The sequence below is a fragment of the Ciconia boyciana genome, chromosome 18 (genome assembly GCF_034638445.1).
Source record: "Ciconia boyciana chromosome 18, ASM3463844v1, whole genome shotgun sequence".
Classification (NCBI taxonomy): Eukaryota; Metazoa; Chordata; class Aves; order Ciconiiformes; family Ciconiidae; genus Ciconia; species Ciconia boyciana.
Window position 1 is genome coordinate 11,383,423 of NC_132951.1, and position 16,752 is coordinate 11,400,174.

Sequence of the window (16,752 nt, forward strand, 5' to 3'; positions counted from 1 at the left end):
GTGAGTAAGCAACCTACCTCTATCTGCTTATCTTTGAAGATGCTGTTGATGCTGTTGTTAAAAGCTGCTCCAGAAAACATAGAGGTTATTGGATATGTCAAGTCTAGAATAGTCTTAAACACTGAGTTCATAACCTAAAAAGAAAGAAAGAATAAAAAAGGCATTTCAAAGGTAAATATATGCAAGAATCCATATTAATGTATGCATTAATATATGCAATTTGAGACACGACATATTCCAGATTCTACATCCAACACGTTGGACGCATTGCTATTTTAAGTAGAAGAGTTGTCAAGGGGACAGAAATACAACTACAAAAACTACAACCAGTAACTCCTTGTATGGTGCCATATATTTACAACAAAAAGCAGCAAACACTGCAGCCCGTTTGCAATATGGCTATGGGAGAACGTACATTTGCATTGCTTCCCTGCTACCCATAAATCAAAACGTCCCTGTAAAGCAGTGTGCACGGGCACAGGTTTCTGCCTTAAGTGCATGCGAATGGTATAGTTTAATTCTTGATTTTTTTTTTCATAACAGAAAGATATTATTAGTTATCTCCCTCTTCATTATCCTTTTGAGTTGAAACTTCAGCTTGTTTAAAGTTTTCCACAGTGTATGTGCAGTTCACCTGCGTGGAAGGGAAATCATAAATCTGTAATATAGGAATTGATGTAAACATTTGTACCTCATCTCATTTCTGGATCACACCTAATTTTTCTTCCAGTCCAAAGTCTTTTTTCTTGTAAGTGTAAGCACTTACAAAAACATATATGTGATTCTCTGGGACTGCAACAAGGTTAAGTCAGTCAGACTTTAAAGAGCTTTAAACAGACTTTCTATGTATTACCGTCAATTATTTTTCACTTCCAAATTGAGTTATTGTGCTCTTCACCTGCTGCATGGCAGCCAGCATTTAGATACTACTACGGGCACTCTACATAAGCGAGATAAACCAAACCACGTTAGGTTTCCTAAAGCACTACAGATACCCGTTACAATACATAACAGCAGCAGGCACTGTCAAAGGTGTCTCTTCTAAACACACGTATACTATAATTAAGCTTTCACAGATTCTTTTTTTTCCCCCCCTCCATTTCAAGTTCATTACATCTGTGTGCTAACCTACAAGATAAAATGATGAAAATACCTAAGCGATATGGCATTATGGCCACTGTATTTGTCCTATAACCATGCTATTGGTCTCAAATCCTAATAAATCCTAACAAAATTCAATGCCCAATATATTACATCAAAGTCAGTTAAAATGCAATAGAAGACCAAAAAAACCCAATTAACTCATTCGCAATTAAATAGGGTTTTACTGGATGAAATATTTCCATTAGATGAAATATCTTCTCTCTCTACACATTCTCTTTAATTTAACAAACAATTTAACAGACAATATGGGACTGCAGCCAGGCAGAGACCTACAGCATGACACAGCCTCTAGAACCACAGTCTGTTAGAGGATCTGTGATCAACATCTGGCCTTTGCTTTACTCTAGCAATGATTTAAAGAGCAGGATTAGCCTACATTGTCATGTCCAGCTGCTTTTAAATACATATTAGGTATCTGCCCAGAGAATACATGTCCAAGTATAGGGAAAAAAAAAAAAAAAGAAAAAAGATCCTTAAAAACAAGTATATATACAGGAAACATGGGAGAATGTAAAAGCCTTAGCACAAAACCAATCACGAACCTGTCACCTTCATTCACATCCTCATTTTAGGTTCTGATGGGGCGAGAACAGCGTGCCAACCTAACTGTACACTTGCTACCCACAGCTTCAGAGTTAAATGGAATTAGTTTTGTACTTAAAATAGGGATTTGGTCTCTGACATTACTTAGAATGATTAAATCAAGGAAAGAGGCATTTACAAAAAGTCCTTTATTTAATACTGAAGAAAAAAATCTCTCCAACTCAGCACCAAACATCAGGTTATCCTTGTTGCGAATGATCTTTATAATGCTGAGCCTCTACATTTTCCCTACAATTAATGCTCACAGTAATGTTGTACGTGAACAAAATACTACTAATTAACGGTTATTTCTTAATATTCTCATTTCTCATAACTGGAAGATGCCCTTTTAGCAGATGCCGATGGCCAACAGCCTCCCTCAGCCTTCCAAGAATAGCTGCTACCACCTACCATTCACAAGATAAATTAAGTTAAAGATCACCCTTTGGAAAGGCAGCCAGAGCCTTCCGACTTCTGCTCCACTTCATACTTCGACGAACCAACAGCACATGGGCCAACAGCGGCGTCTCCAAGAACGACGCAGCTTCGGTTCCCCACAGCACAGCCCGGCCTTAAGGCACCTCTACCAATTCTCTTAGGAGAGAGCAGGTATTTTGCAATTCTTTGTGAACTTCTCGTGAACTTTCATTTCTACAGCTCTGCTGCAAGATGAGCTTTCTTATTAAAAAGACCTTTAATCCCCAAATTATTTTTTGAAAGCTACCCCGTGCTATAAAGCAACTTCAACAAGGAAGGGACAGGGTTCTTCTGCTCTATGAGCAGAACAAGAGCAAACACACATGATGGACAAAAAGAAACCTGAATTCTAATCTCTGGCTGTTTTGTTCTTTGATGCAGAATGGTTGTAAACTGGTGTCAAAACCCAGGATAACCCCAGGATTTTTCAATGTTCCTGAGTATTAAAAAAAAAAAAGCAAGGGTATGGGAAAACTTGTTGCAAGATCAAAACTCTAAAACAGCAGCACAGATTAAATGTTTTTTAAAGTACTACAGACAGCATCCAGAATTTCCTTTAGTGCCTTTTCAGTGTTCATGTATAAAGTTTCAATGAAACAAGCAAAGGAATTCACAAAGAAAAAAAAATGTTAAAGACAAAATAAAAACGTAACTCAGGCCAACAGTTTCAGATAAACAGCACTACAGGGATATACTTATCCTGAAGGCAGGAACAACATATAATGGAAGTTCAGATTTAAAGGTAAACTATTAAGAAATCTAAGAGGTGAAGAAAATTAAAATTAATCCATCTAAGAAACTGTAACCATCTCAGAGTCAGGTAAAGGAGAGAGGCAAGGTAAGTAAATGTACGTTTAAAATCAGGTTCAGATGTTCTGATCCTGTAACATTAACATGCCATCTGCATGACCATTAGCTGATGTGGTCGCTACAGGGCAGAAACAGGATGGTTTGGTGCCTTACCAAGGCATTTCAAAGCAATAGGCATGTTTGGATTTTGCATGCAACCTTTTATCTGAATTTCCCAAGTTATAATGCTTGATTTAGGGTTAATTTCAACACCCCAAATAATACAATTGAGACAGTAAATATGAACCATCAGGCCTTATCACTACATGGAAATAGATTTTTCCTGTACCTCTTGATATAACAAATTTTTAAGATTTAACAAAAACACACCCAGTATTTTTGTCTTCTGTTGTTAATAATCTCAAATACAGTATTCCATCTGAAAGGCAACCAGAGGGAACACGTCAGCTGGCTTAGGAGGGAAAAGCAATCTGCCCTCTTTTAATTTTTGCAAGCAGAGAAACCTAGTGAATAAGACCTTCAAACCAGGTTGATAAAGTTTTAAAGATGCAATTAAAAAGCACCAAGCCACAGCAGAGTGCGCCTTGGCAGGCCGATGCTGTCCTCGAGCACCAGCGGGCTGGAGGACACCCAAAGCAGGTTCTCTGCTGCAGCTCATCAACCCCACTTCAGAGACAATACGTGCACGTTCATTAACGTGCAATCTGTAACGAACCTCTTATTTCAGTTAGGACTCACTGTGCACTTTAAAGCTACTTTAGCTCGTATTGCCTTTTGCCGTGCCTGACCCAGCGCTAAGGCACAGTAACCAAGGCTCCCTTCACCTGGGGGACTGGGACCAGTTATTTTGCTGATCTCCTCTGGTCAGGAGGTGTCTTTCCCATAATATCCTGCCCACTCTTCATGCCAATTTAGTTTGGCAACGTTTGCCTGCTCAGCTGAGATTTTGTGTTTGTTTGTAGGGATCTGTCCTTGTAGCTGCTGTTACACAGGAAGATCTGGCATACGCACAAAATAAAACAGTGTAGGATGCAAAGTGATTTACAAAACACTGCACCTAACGATGCTCGCCCTCTGACTTCCACAGCGAAAGGACCATTTGCGGTCCCCATCGCGTGGGCATCGCACCCTTCCCCACTAACCCTTCTGCAGAGCCATCCAGTCGGTTGCACGCTGCCACCATGCTCCTCCTCCGCGCTCCCAAGCCACCCTTAACCTGCACCCGGTCCCACGTGCATCACCCCGGTACGAGTGTAGGCATCACCCTGGTATGGCAGAGAACAGCTTTTTTTTTCCTCAAAACAACAGATGTAACAGATCAAGAAGAGTATTGGGATCCAGTCTGACAGCAGCCTGATCTGACCCAAACTGGGGCTGATGGTTCTGCCTCCCCCCTGCCCTGTGCCAGCACAGCTGCCTTTGCAGCAGGCAGCTCAAGGAGCTGAGCTGGCCAGAAACTAGCATGACAGAAGAAAAAAAAAAAAAAAAAAAAGAAAGGCGATTAATTTTTGGCCAGATCAGCTCATTAAACCACAGTATCTCCCAATGCGCGAATACTAGAGCAGCATTAGGGAGAGGCAGAACCTCATGACTGCGACCTCAGAAACCCCCCACGTTTATTTTCGCTGTCATGCAATCACAGCCAGCAAATGACTGCAGCATCCTACCCAGCAATTCTTAATTCTCATTATAGGAAGCTTTTTAAGCTACACATTCCTATAACCATATTGCCTTCAACAGTAGAATATTCCATTCTTTGTGAAATATTTATACTTTGAAATATTAATTCTCCAATTAAAAACCCAAGAAAACCCAACAATCTGGAAACATGAAAGCTTTTGTTTGTTTGTTTTGCTGGTTAAACACAGGTACAGAAGAGACACAGAGGAAAATATACGGTAACTAAACTGACTGGTAATTTTCATACCCCTCTGTATTTTGACAAAAAAAAAAGTCATATATTTCTTTGCTGCTTCATTAGGTCCAGAAAACACATCCCATTAAAAATACCCCTTCTCCCAGCCCCAAGTGTACAACTAGAGATATGCCAATTTAAAAAAATACCAAAAAGAGAAATAACTGCAGGACAAAACCAGCATTTATTCTGACAGATTAAAAAAAAAATTCAGTTAGCTAATCCATCACAGCAAAGACATTTCAAACCTCCCCCAGGCTAGAAAAGCCAGGCTGCAAGGTTTTGCACAAGGAGTGCTCAGCAATAACCTTCACCAGCAAAAGCTCTCAGGCTTTAGAGGAGCAGCATCAGCAGGTTCTGTAGCAGGGAGCGCTCAAGCCTTTTTGCATAATGGCGGCTTAACGGAAGACGCTCCCCAGAGCACCTCTTGCACAGCAGCCGCCTCCCGCAGCCGTCCTCGCCGGCAGCGACGCTGCTCTGCAGGACAGCAGGAACGGTCCCGCAACTTTGGGACACTGGGAATTTGGGGCTTATCTGATGGATTTATCATCTCGCTCACACTCGGCCCCTTCGGGTGGATCTTCTATGAATCCCCAGCAAACCTCCCTGCTATTACACACAGAGCTGGTGCTCAGTGAAAGGAGCCGCTCTCCTTGCTCAGCCTACAGTTGCTGCGACAATACAAGAGAAAATAACTCAGAATAGCCACTGTTAGAAAGATTTGTAATCCCTCAAGCTACTTTGTACATTAGCTGTGATCTGAACTCGGAGAGACGGTTTTCATGGCTTTCTTCAATTTACAATGCAACCACTTTGCTGGACTGTGCTGTTAACAGCAAAAAGGGCTTCAAACAGAGCGGTCTTTTCTTTTTTCATTCTCAAACCCTTGAACAATTTCTGGTTTGGATGTGGACCTGGCAAGCTTGTCAGAACAATCATGAAAAACCTCACGTAAATCCATTCTTCATTAATAAGATGAAGTGTTTGCTCTAACAGAGGTCATTAACCTCTCTTCCAGCTACTTGCAGATTTCAAGGTACCAATACCTGAAACAGCCTGAGGCTGGGCCAAACCCTGTCTTTTCCTTTGTGAAACATTCTCTGAGCTTTGCAATTTGTGCTCAAAAGTTAATCAATAGATTAAATTTCTTCTTTTCATCTTTAACTATTTCTGGTAAAAGCGAGTGTGATTCCAGATTAGGCTGGTGAGCTCAAGAGCGGCAATGCTGGAAATGAAGCCGGCTTTGATGGGAGCACCGGCCTGAGCAGCCCAGAAAACAGCATTTCCAGCTTTGCAGCACCCCCTGCGCAGAAGAGATCTGACGAGTTAATAAACAAGAGGAGATAATCCTCTGGACAGATGCACAGAGGAAAATTCCATCGCTCTAGCCTAACCAAGAGCAACGGAGAGAGGGCAGTGAGCCACAGATTGCTGGAGGCTAGGAAAACATTGCAGGGAGGCAGCACCACGTGCTCACCCTGCTCAGATGCTGTCCTGCAAGCCTTCGCTAGTGACCAATGCGGGAAATAAAGAGTGCAAGCTTAAATGGATGTCTGATATGATTCAGTATAGTTGTTTTTATGTCCTTAATCTCAAGCCTCCTCCACTTTTGCGATTGCAGCGAACTGCTTTGTATCATAAACAGTTTATAGTTTGGGTGCTTCCCAAGCCAGGCAGTTCTTATATAAAAGCACAAAATCCACATTCTTCTAGCAAACAGTGAGGTGAGCAGAGTCCCATGGTCCTCTGCCCACCAGGAGAGCACAAACATGCTGGGGCCTCAATGTGTACTTTAATGCCCTAGACGATCTAGCTTGCAAGGTAAGTGGCATCTTCTCAAGAGAAGCAGATTTCGTCTCAAAGCCATGGCAGGTTAGAAGACACTTGGGAAAGTTAAGCAGCATACATGTGCCAACTCCAGACTCCGATTTCCCCCTAAAACTCAAGGTCTAAGCAGACCCAGAACTTAATCCAATTTAGAAAACTCCCCACAGTGCTTCCCTTTCAGTAAGAAAACCAATGTGAAAATGTGGTTTTCGTATAACCAATACAAAAGTTGGAACCGCACTGTAACTAGCAAACTTCAGAAATAATGTTAATCTTCACCATTAGTCAGTTTGAATCAGGTGTAATCAATAAATTCACCCACAGAAGTCACTATTTAAAACAACCTTCCCAAACCTTGGTTTAACTATGAAAATATGGGTTTGTTTATATTAAATATTTAAGTTAAAAATTTCTCCTGACACAGAGTACCACCAGTCAGGCTACACCGTGAATTACACATTTTGTATTTAGTTTAGAGAAGGATTACCTCTGTCAATCAGTTCCACTGAAAAATGACAGCATGTGAGAACGAAAGAGAGAAAATTATACAAAAGAGAAACACATTTGTTGAGAGTTGGAAAGGAAACAGATTCCAGCACATAAAAAGAGAAGATAAAACAAAGATAAACACAGGCTAACACATTTAAACAGCATCACTCTACACTTATACTGTGACTGGAGTTTGTGCAGAGCAAAGTCAAGCATTTGACTCCTGCCTCCTCGGGTGCTCCCATCGCCTGCCAGCGTGACAGCGAGCAGCTTTCCCAATTCACTCCCTCGCTGCCGGGCAGGGGCCCTTTTCGTCGTACAGGCGCCAAAGTGCAGATGGCTGCGCCTTCCTTGGGTGGCTGCTTGTGCATTGCTGCCTGCTGAGGCTTGTGGTTAAGCTCTTGCACTCCATCTAAGGAGAGAAGTGCAACATTTCCAATGCTTACCATGGCCCACTGCCTAGCTTTGATCCTCATCTGATTGTAGCTGCGTTCTTCGGCGTACAAGGCACTCATAAAAGCACCAATAGATGTTCCTCCGATCATATCTACAGGGATGCCAGCTTCAATCAGTGCTCTGATAACTCCCACTTGGGAGCATCCCCTGTGTCAAGAAAAAAAAGACATTATCAGACAAACAACCATTGAAAGAGCATAGGAACATGAATGCCACCTTCTAAGGGAACTCGAGTGTGCACTAGCTGAACTGCCAATCTCTTGCTAAACAAGCCTCAATGCCAGAAAAAGATGTCATGAATGCAGAAATCTTCAAATAGTCTCCCTGAGGATCATAGGAAGTCCAGATCACGCAGCCGGACTTCAGTAGAAAAGACAGTGATACAAAAAAACCAGCCAAGAATCAAGCCAGCAAGACATGCCAGGGAAAAGACAATATGGCTTTATGGGAGCAACGCATCAAAAATCTACTAGGGTTCTTCCAAAGCAGCCAAGAACGGCTGGATTTCAGAGACCTTTGCACAAGAGTCTTTTCCAGCGATTCTTCAAGAAACTCAGCCAGCTTGGGATCACAGGATGGGTCACCGCATGGATTCATAATTAATGTGAAGATGGAAAACAAAGAGCAAGAAGAGGCAAACAGTGATGAGAAGGCAGGAGTTTCATTCAGCACACAGACCCAGGTAGGGGCAGATGAGGAGGCAGCGTTTGAGGATGATACAAATGTATTCCTTAATTTCAAGATGTGCAGAAGGACCTCAGAGCAATGATGGAGTCAAGTGATAAACAACAGATGAAGCTCAGCGCTGATGGGACAAGAGAAAAACAGAAGTAGCAATGCCCCTACAGCAATGAGCTCTTAACTAGCTCTGCTCACACAGAGAGATTTTGGAACCGCTGTGGATAGTCTCTGAAAAATATCAACCTAGTGTTCAGTGGAAATTCAGAAGGCAAACCAAAGAAACCAGAATAAAACAGAAAACATAGGAACATACATCCAGGATGGACCAGCATTTTGAAAACTGCAAGCAAGCTCAGACTTCTCACTAAAAAAAAAAAATAGCAGAACTAGAAAATGACAGAGAGAAGCAAAAAAGATGACCAGAATATGGAAAGGACTTCATGAGAGAAGAAACTAGACTCAAATCTCTGACTGGGGAAGATCATGACTGACGGGAGACACGCAGGGCCAGCCCACGATACCACCATGCAGAAAGTTTAACATAAAGGAAAGAATTTACACACAGACACATGTACGTAAAGCACAAATTGGGGAAACCACTGTTACCACATGCTGAAGAGGTCAAATCACAGATGGATTTAAATGTGGACTGGATGAATCAAAGGTACCAGGCTGTCAGTGGCTACTAAACATGAAAAATCAGAGGTGCAACCTTGTGTTCAGGAAGCTCAGAAGCTGCTAATTCTTGCAAATACTCGTTTCTGAAGCAATCGCTACTACCTACCATCAGAAAAGAGAGCATAGGTGGAACATTTGATCTGATCTTATAAACAGTGATCCCCTAATGGGAGAGGGATCCCTGTCTGTTTACAGAACCATTACAGAAGCAGAGAAATTAGCAGTGGAGGCTGACTGCCTTCTTATCAGTACCAAATTACGGCCTCTGGTTTCAAATGCTTTGTCCAATTAATATCAAGTCAGTCAGTCAGTTCATTCCACCTGGATGGATGCTTTGCAGTCTAACCCATACAGCTGTAAAATCCTCCTTTTCCCATGTTCATCCCATTTTTCTCTTTCCCCAGTTTGCTCTATTTCCATCCTCTTTCCCCTTGCTGTTTACATCCTATAAATACTTGCTAACAGCTGCCAAGTCCACCATAGGTGTCATTTGGCCAAGCTATGCTGAACACATTCTTTCCATCTAAATAAATCTCCTCCAGCTGCTGAAATGCTTTGAGACAGGTTCTCGGTTATACTGGTGTAAATGACTTCAATGACAGATCTGCACTGCTGTAATCCAAGAGCAGAAAATGGCTCATTTAGCTTTCCTCTCCAAATTCTCCTTCCCCTGCTTTACTATTGCTTCTTCTCATAAGATGTCCCAAGTTAAAATAATTATATTCTTATCCCTGCCAGAGGAGCCCATTGTTTTTATGCTTTTAGATCGCAGACATTTTTGCAATCTGCTTCTTGTGCCTGGCACTTACTGTTGCCTTATCCCTGCGTCTCAGTCGCTAGCTGACACCGATGGTTCGCTGAGGAACAGACCTTACACTAACCAGCCCGCCTTCTGGAGAACACCTACATCATGTGGATTTGTTAAGACATGTTAAGTACTGTAAAGCATTTCCTGCTTGGAGGGCAATTTTAAACTGGCCAGGACTAGCTGCAGACTGGATTCTCTCCCTTTAGCCTCTTCCGAAACTGGATCTCCTCATTCCCATGTTCGTGTGTCCGTAAAATAAGAAGGATTTGATGTGATCACTCTGGATTTGTTTTTCCTTTGCTGTATAACGCCCTTGAATAAATAACAAAAGATTATTACTTCTATTGGCAAGCCATCACCTCTGTGTCTTGCATCGTCGGTCCCTGGCAATAATACAATCTTCCAGCTAAATGTGTAACAGCCACGTACCTCCAACAGATGCATCAATTTCAAAGCACTGACCTGCAAGATGGGAACGAAAGTACTTTTCTTGCTCACAAAGGGACATCCTATAGACTGCCAGGCTAAGTTATGTTTCATTTATACACGACTACAACGCTGATTCTTCCAGTTGCAGCATCCTGAACAGCTTCGTGGCTGAATCCATTTGTGCAAACTAAAATCCTGAGGAAAGTCAAATGTGCCTGAACCCACCTAATTTCTCCATGTACCACCCAGCTTCCTAAAGATACTACTTCTTCCTAAATGTTTTTTCCCCTCCTTACAGCTTTAGGCCATCATTACCCCAGCAACGCTACTACACAAAACTTTTTAACAACTCCTCGCAGTTGGTTCTCCCTTGGCCACTTCTTTGCAGCTCACGGCGTACGTAAACACGGGCAGGCTGCCAAGGGAAGCTGTGTGCCGGAGCCGGCGCTTTGCCAGGCAGCACGCATCCTGCTCGCTGACAACTTGCCGGTGCATCATGGATAGCCGGTGTGGGCAGCTCTCATACTACAACTAAAGAGGAAAAGAAACTGAAGCCAGGACCTACGTCCCTCTTACCGGTCAGAGTACTACCGCAGAAAAAAACCAGGGATCGTGCACTTCTTGTAATACAAGGCACAATTTCACAGGGGATCTGGCCCATTTTGGGGCAATATGTGAAAATACAAGTGTTTGGCAAGAAGAGTACAAAGGACGATTGATTGTGGCAACGCTGTATGTACACATCAGTGCCAGAGCACTCACGTGGAGCAGAGGAAGGGACAGGGAAATCTCCAGTTACCTGGCTGACAGAGCTGAATGCCATTTACTCTAGAGGTAAGGAGGAACAGGGGAAGCCATCTAGATACGAGGCAGGAGCTTCTCAGATGCACAGTACATTGCTGGAGCTGCACATGCAGCTGTCCTTTGCCTTAAAGCCGCCTGACGGTGCAGCTGGATGGAGCATTTCCCCTGCCAGGATTAACGCCTGTCCTCAGGACAGTGACAGGGACTCCTGGCACCAAGGACAAATGACCTAGAAGATTACTTTCAAATAATTTGCAGCAGAACCCAAAGATTTGCCCAAGAAGCGCAGAGCCCATATATTAGCACAAACTCTTTTCCATCATGTATCACTCCCTAGGACAGGCCTCATTAATTAGTACCCTTTACAGAGAGAGCGGAAACAGCACCAACCACTTTGAGGAAGAACTGGAAATAAGAGCCACGCTCAGTTTTCACCCCTGCCATTGCCTCGCAACCTGATCTGAGCCAGGCAAGTCATGGGTTGCTCTGTGCATCGGCTGCCCCGCAGTGCTACTTACTGCACTGCTTACCAAGCTTGTGCTTGCAATATGCTTAAAAAGCCTGCAAAAGCAGTGCCGTGCTTCCTAAATTTCAAATGCCAGCTCTTCTTTGTACTAATGATCACAAATAAGTGACCAGGAAGCAGGGAGAGGAGTTACGGGGCTGAAAATGTGCTTCCTCGAAATAACATGGCACAGCAAGCAGAGAGCACAGACTTCTGCCAGAAGGTCTTGCAGGAAAATTCCTGCTCCTGGAACAAGCCCTTGCTTTCATCCCCTGGGGAAATGCCACTGGCATGTGACTGCAATGCACGAAGGCCAGAGCACAACTGATAAAAGAAAAATTCTTCTGTGAGACGTGCATGTGTCTGCTCCACACGTGCCTGCCAGAGCTCAGATTAGATATGACTCTCAGGAAGAAGCAAGCAAATGCAGCAGGACAGTTCAGATTAAAGTGACAGCAAGAATACAGGCTGTCCTCTGTGCTCAGGTCAGGGGGCTGAAGAAAATACAATTAATACAAAAACAGAGACTGTGCACCAATATTTTCTCCACAAGCCACGTTTAATATATCAATAGGATGTCGCCTGTCAGTGTTAGGAAGAATAAAGACGATACCGCGAGCACACAGAGAGGCGACACTTGTTTTTCAGACCATGACTAATGGAGCAGCAAGGCAAGGCTGCAGCTCGATCACATCACACACCTCCAAAGTCCACTTCAGTTCCAGAAAGGAAGAGAAAATACAGCTCAGGTATTCAGCCTCCCCAGCACCCACCTCTTCTCCTAATTGACTCATCAGGACGAAGGAGATCTCTCTGAATGCAGAGATGTTCTCTCCTTTGGTTAAAAACAGAATTAAGGTCACGGCTGCTGCAGAGCTCCACCGTGTCTCTAACCAAAGCCTCCCCGGAGCAGGACACATGGCTTGCTCCACCACCTTCCTGATGTAGTTAAGTGGCGAAGTAGGTAGGAAAAAAAGAGAAATTGCCAAGGGGACTTTACTGAGCTCCACCAGAGCCTAACAAACCTGAATTAAGGCTCCCACATAACCTTAAAACTTCTGAAGAAGCAGAGCTATACAAATAAAAACAGCTTTTCCTTCATATAACAGCTTTGATTCAAAGCATGCAAGAGCAGTTGTTGGATCACCCAGCTTACAGGGTAAGCGCAAATGAGTATGTATTACTATATCCATTTTAGAGATGTGCAAAAGTGGTGCGTTGGACAACGATTCCCCCAACACTGCTTTGAAAGCTCTAGAAATAAACTGAAGGAGACTGAGCTTCCAGCCCACGGGAACAGACAGCACTTCCCGAAACACCGCCAGGTACGGCACACGGGCTCACCTGCACCCCTCGGACCGGGATCCCGAAACTGGTGCTGGTTACTGAATTAGCGGGTCTTGGACTAACAGATACAGCTACATCCACTACAGAACTGTTATCTGAGTAACATCTTCGGTGGTGGTGGTGGTGGTAGATACCTTCTCAGAGCTACGCCGGAGGTGCTCATTGTATTGTGGCAGGGGGGAAGATTAGAAGTTATTTAAACGGAGGGCTATATAGAGTGGTATCTGGAAATATGTGATAAAGAGAATTTTCTTTATATAAAAAGAAGCATTTTTTGGTACATGTTTTGTTGCTAATCCTGACGTTGAGTGGCACAGTCACTGACTTAGAAATCAAGCAAGTCGTCTACAAATTGCAACTGTATTACCTCCAATTTGGCACCTTCAATCTTTTGCAGCTGCAACCATACATATAAACATTGCTTGGAGAACTAACCATACTTGTATCTTTCCAATAACATTATTTCCCAGCTTTCCCGGCCATAAAACTTCCTGGTATCATAAATTTGCCTGAATAATTACAGTGATTGAGCTGTCAGCTCAAAAGGATAACAGAAGCCAGACCACTGCATTTCTGCTCCTTCTGTACTACTTGCACACTTACGAGGGAGTTTCCAATCAGGACAATGTTAATTAATTAATTAAGCCCCATTTCTAAGCTAAATAGAGGGAGTAGTCCCACATTACCTGGTTCTCACCCCAACATCCAGCTACCAACAGGATCCTTCCCAGCAGCTGCCCTGAAGGAAGCTTTCTCCCTTCCAGTGCCCATTTTTAAAACTGTCCCCAATACACGCGTATTGATCCAGAGACCTGCATTCTTCCCGTCTTCCCCTCCATTAGCAACAGCCTCGTTTCATCCTCCCACTTAGCTTTGCCCTCAGATTCCCACATCTCCTTAACTCACAGATAAGGAGCCATTTTCCCTTTAGCCTTGCCATGCGATGGAGATTGCACATTAACCCTGCGCACTCAGGGCTATGCAGGCATGTTCAGCAGAAAAAGCAGCTCCTATTTATCACAACCCCAGTGAAAGTACCTTCCTGCAAGAAAATCCAAATACAATGTCCTTTTAGCACTGATCTTATTTCTGCTTTATATACTAACTTTAGAACAAGCTTTAAACAGAGATATTTCTGCCTGACACAGAAGTAAATGAGCAAAAATTGTTCAGCCCTTCCAGGAGGGCTGTCAGGTCTACCTAGTCCTGGGGTGTGAAGGGATATGTGAGTAAACCATTGGAGGGGAGAAAAAAAAAAAAACACAAAATAGAGCCAGAGTAAAAGTAAATCAGAAAATGGACCAGGGCTTGTTTTCTGATCCCACCTGCCAGCAGCACGCTCCAGTAGGTGCATGCAGGAGGAGGAAGGAGGGAAGAGAGGCTGAATGGCAAACCGCACCCCCTCATCACTCTCCACTTGGGGATGCCAAACAAAATCCTGTCTCTTACTCTGAGCCAAGAAACAATTCAGTTATCTGCAAAGAAAGATAATTTGTTTGGAAAACAAATATATCCTCCTTCCCCCACCCCTTTGAGACTTATTTGTGAAAAGTCTTAGAAGAACCCACTTTGAGCACAATGTCTGGAAGCTGCAGAAATAAGACAAAAGCATAGCACTTTTAAAGAATTTAACTGTGATTTTACTTACAACTTCTCCAATCTCCTCTTTCTTAACAGGAAAGCTCATTGCCCAGATAAGGTTAGGCAGAGATTCCTAAAAATCACAGCAATGCAAGAGCCTTACTGTCTTCCTGAAAGCATGTGGACTTGCCAACAGAGCATTACAACTGCTACATGGAAAGCGTTCCCTCAAACTCGCAGCTCTGTAACACAGCACACATTTTTTCAGCTGAGAAAAAGAATGCAAAACTAGTAACAAGTTAAACCACAACTCCACCATCTCCTCGTTTAATTTCATCTGTATATTAAAGTACTGCTATGAATAAATGAGTTTGGTGGTTTGAAGACTGGCGATCAGGACAGGACAGTCCAAATAAACCACTTGCAATTAATTTTTTTTTTTTTTTTTTTAAGTCATAACTTTGAAGTAGATGGCTCCCAAGCTCCCGCTGCTTGGAGGATTTAATAGAAGCCATTAAAATCTTCAACCTCCATGGCAAATGGGAGCAAATGAGCAATTACATAGATGCTACAGATGGGAAAAAGAAAAATCAGATCATTAAGCATTATGTGGGTGCCAAGCCATATGAACATGGCTTTTATGTGGATGTGATGACCCAACTATTACACAACTCACCAAGCAATTAGCATTCAGATCTGGTAACAGCCACACAGCTCTGCATGTTTAAGAGAACTGCACTTTGAGGCAGAATTTTGAATGGATGCATAAACACACATCAGATTAATATGGCTGAGCTCTCGGGCAATACACAAGATGGTCCATCCCTGAAGAAATCAAAGCAAAGCCTCTTAGGAGCAATTACACTGCAGTCTATTACCAACCATTTGCAAACAGAAAGTCTGAAGCCTTCAGTACGAGTTCACAGCCATGTCTCATGAGGTTTTCTCAACAAAAGCAAATACTCAGAACTCACCGTTTTATTTTTAGGACTTAAGTTTTGTTTGTTCAAACGATATTCTCTAGGGCTGACCTGGGTAAGACTCAAATTAGGTATCCAAACATAAGTTATCATCATCTTTTCCAAGGAAGAGCCCACATTCCTTATCTTTCTCCTTCAGTCTCTATAAAACAGCACCAAAACTAAAACATCAAGTCAAAGGTGTAATTTTGTCTTTAAGGATAAAGAGTTTAGACTCTTCTCTGTTATTTTAGCTCCTGGATATTGCTCTGAAATCAAATCTGCTTTTTGAAAGACATTGGGAATCCAGGAGCCTGACTGCGTGGCTGACACTGGAATTCAGATTTCGGTCTGCTTTATCTGCATGTGGCAATGGATGCTCTACTCACGACAGAGTACAAACACGCAGGTCGCAGGCCACTTCTCCAAACACCTATATGAATGATTACAAGCTCTGAAGCCCTCATACATCAATCTGAGCTTCAAAAAGGGATATAATAAAGAAAAACTACAACTCCACTGTGCACTGAGATACAGATATTTATCTACACACACAAACACATATTTCAGGTCATCCAATAGCTTCCCTTCCTCTGAAATGCACCTACCACAGCAGCGAGCTAAGCATACGTGAAGGAGGGTGAAGACTACAGGCTGACGAATGCAAAGGTCACGAGGATTAACCTCGGGGCTGCCAACTTTCTGCCCTTCCAAATGTCAAAAGACAGGTTTGGCCTGGTGTACAAAGGGATTACTTTGAAGGAAGGGAACTGGAGGAAGGATATTTCAAGTATTCAGGTTTTTTTTTTCCATGACACAAAGCAGATTCAGTCTTTTTCATATCATTGTGATACTTCCATACTGCAGAAATCTTGCTTCATAAGGCGTTATTGGCCACTGACAGACTGCAGATGCTGGATGGTAAGCTTCAGTCTTCCATTTAAAAGAAGGGAAGAAGCATTTTTTCAAGTTTCTTTCATATTTCCATTCCATTTCCTGACATCCTTTACAGCAATATCAGGATGAGGAATGGGATCCTTTTAGCAGTACATATTCTTCAAGACCTGTCCTGCTATAGAAAAGGAAAGCAGAGTCCTTACATGCCATCTCAGTATCTTGAGCAAGCAATCGGAAATGACACATGAATTTAATGGATGTTGCCTGACTGTATCAGGGGGAGAGAAAAAGAAAACACAGGAATTGCAAAAAATCCTCACTCTTATCTTGCATAAGTAGAAAT

General features: G+C 42.8%; 1 protein-coding gene across 3 annotated transcripts in view; it reads right to left on the minus strand.

Moving 5' to 3' along the window:
- Positions 1 to 16,752, minus strand: part of PNPLA7 (patatin like domain 7, lysophospholipase) — a 125,659-nt gene that overhangs the window by 26,040 nt on the left and 82,867 nt on the right. For all 3 annotated transcript variants that reach the window (XR_012045731.1, XM_072883478.1, XM_072883479.1), the window contains 2 exons: positions 7,711 to 7,867; positions 18 to 134 (listed from right to left, as the gene is read on the minus strand). Coding sequence is in view for 2 of the 3 variants with exons in the window: in XM_072883478.1 (XP_072739579.1) it covers positions 18 to 134; positions 7,711 to 7,867 (274 nt within the window). In the remaining variant the exon portion in view is untranslated. The remainder of the gene's footprint in view (positions 1 to 17; positions 135 to 7,710; positions 7,868 to 16,752) is intronic.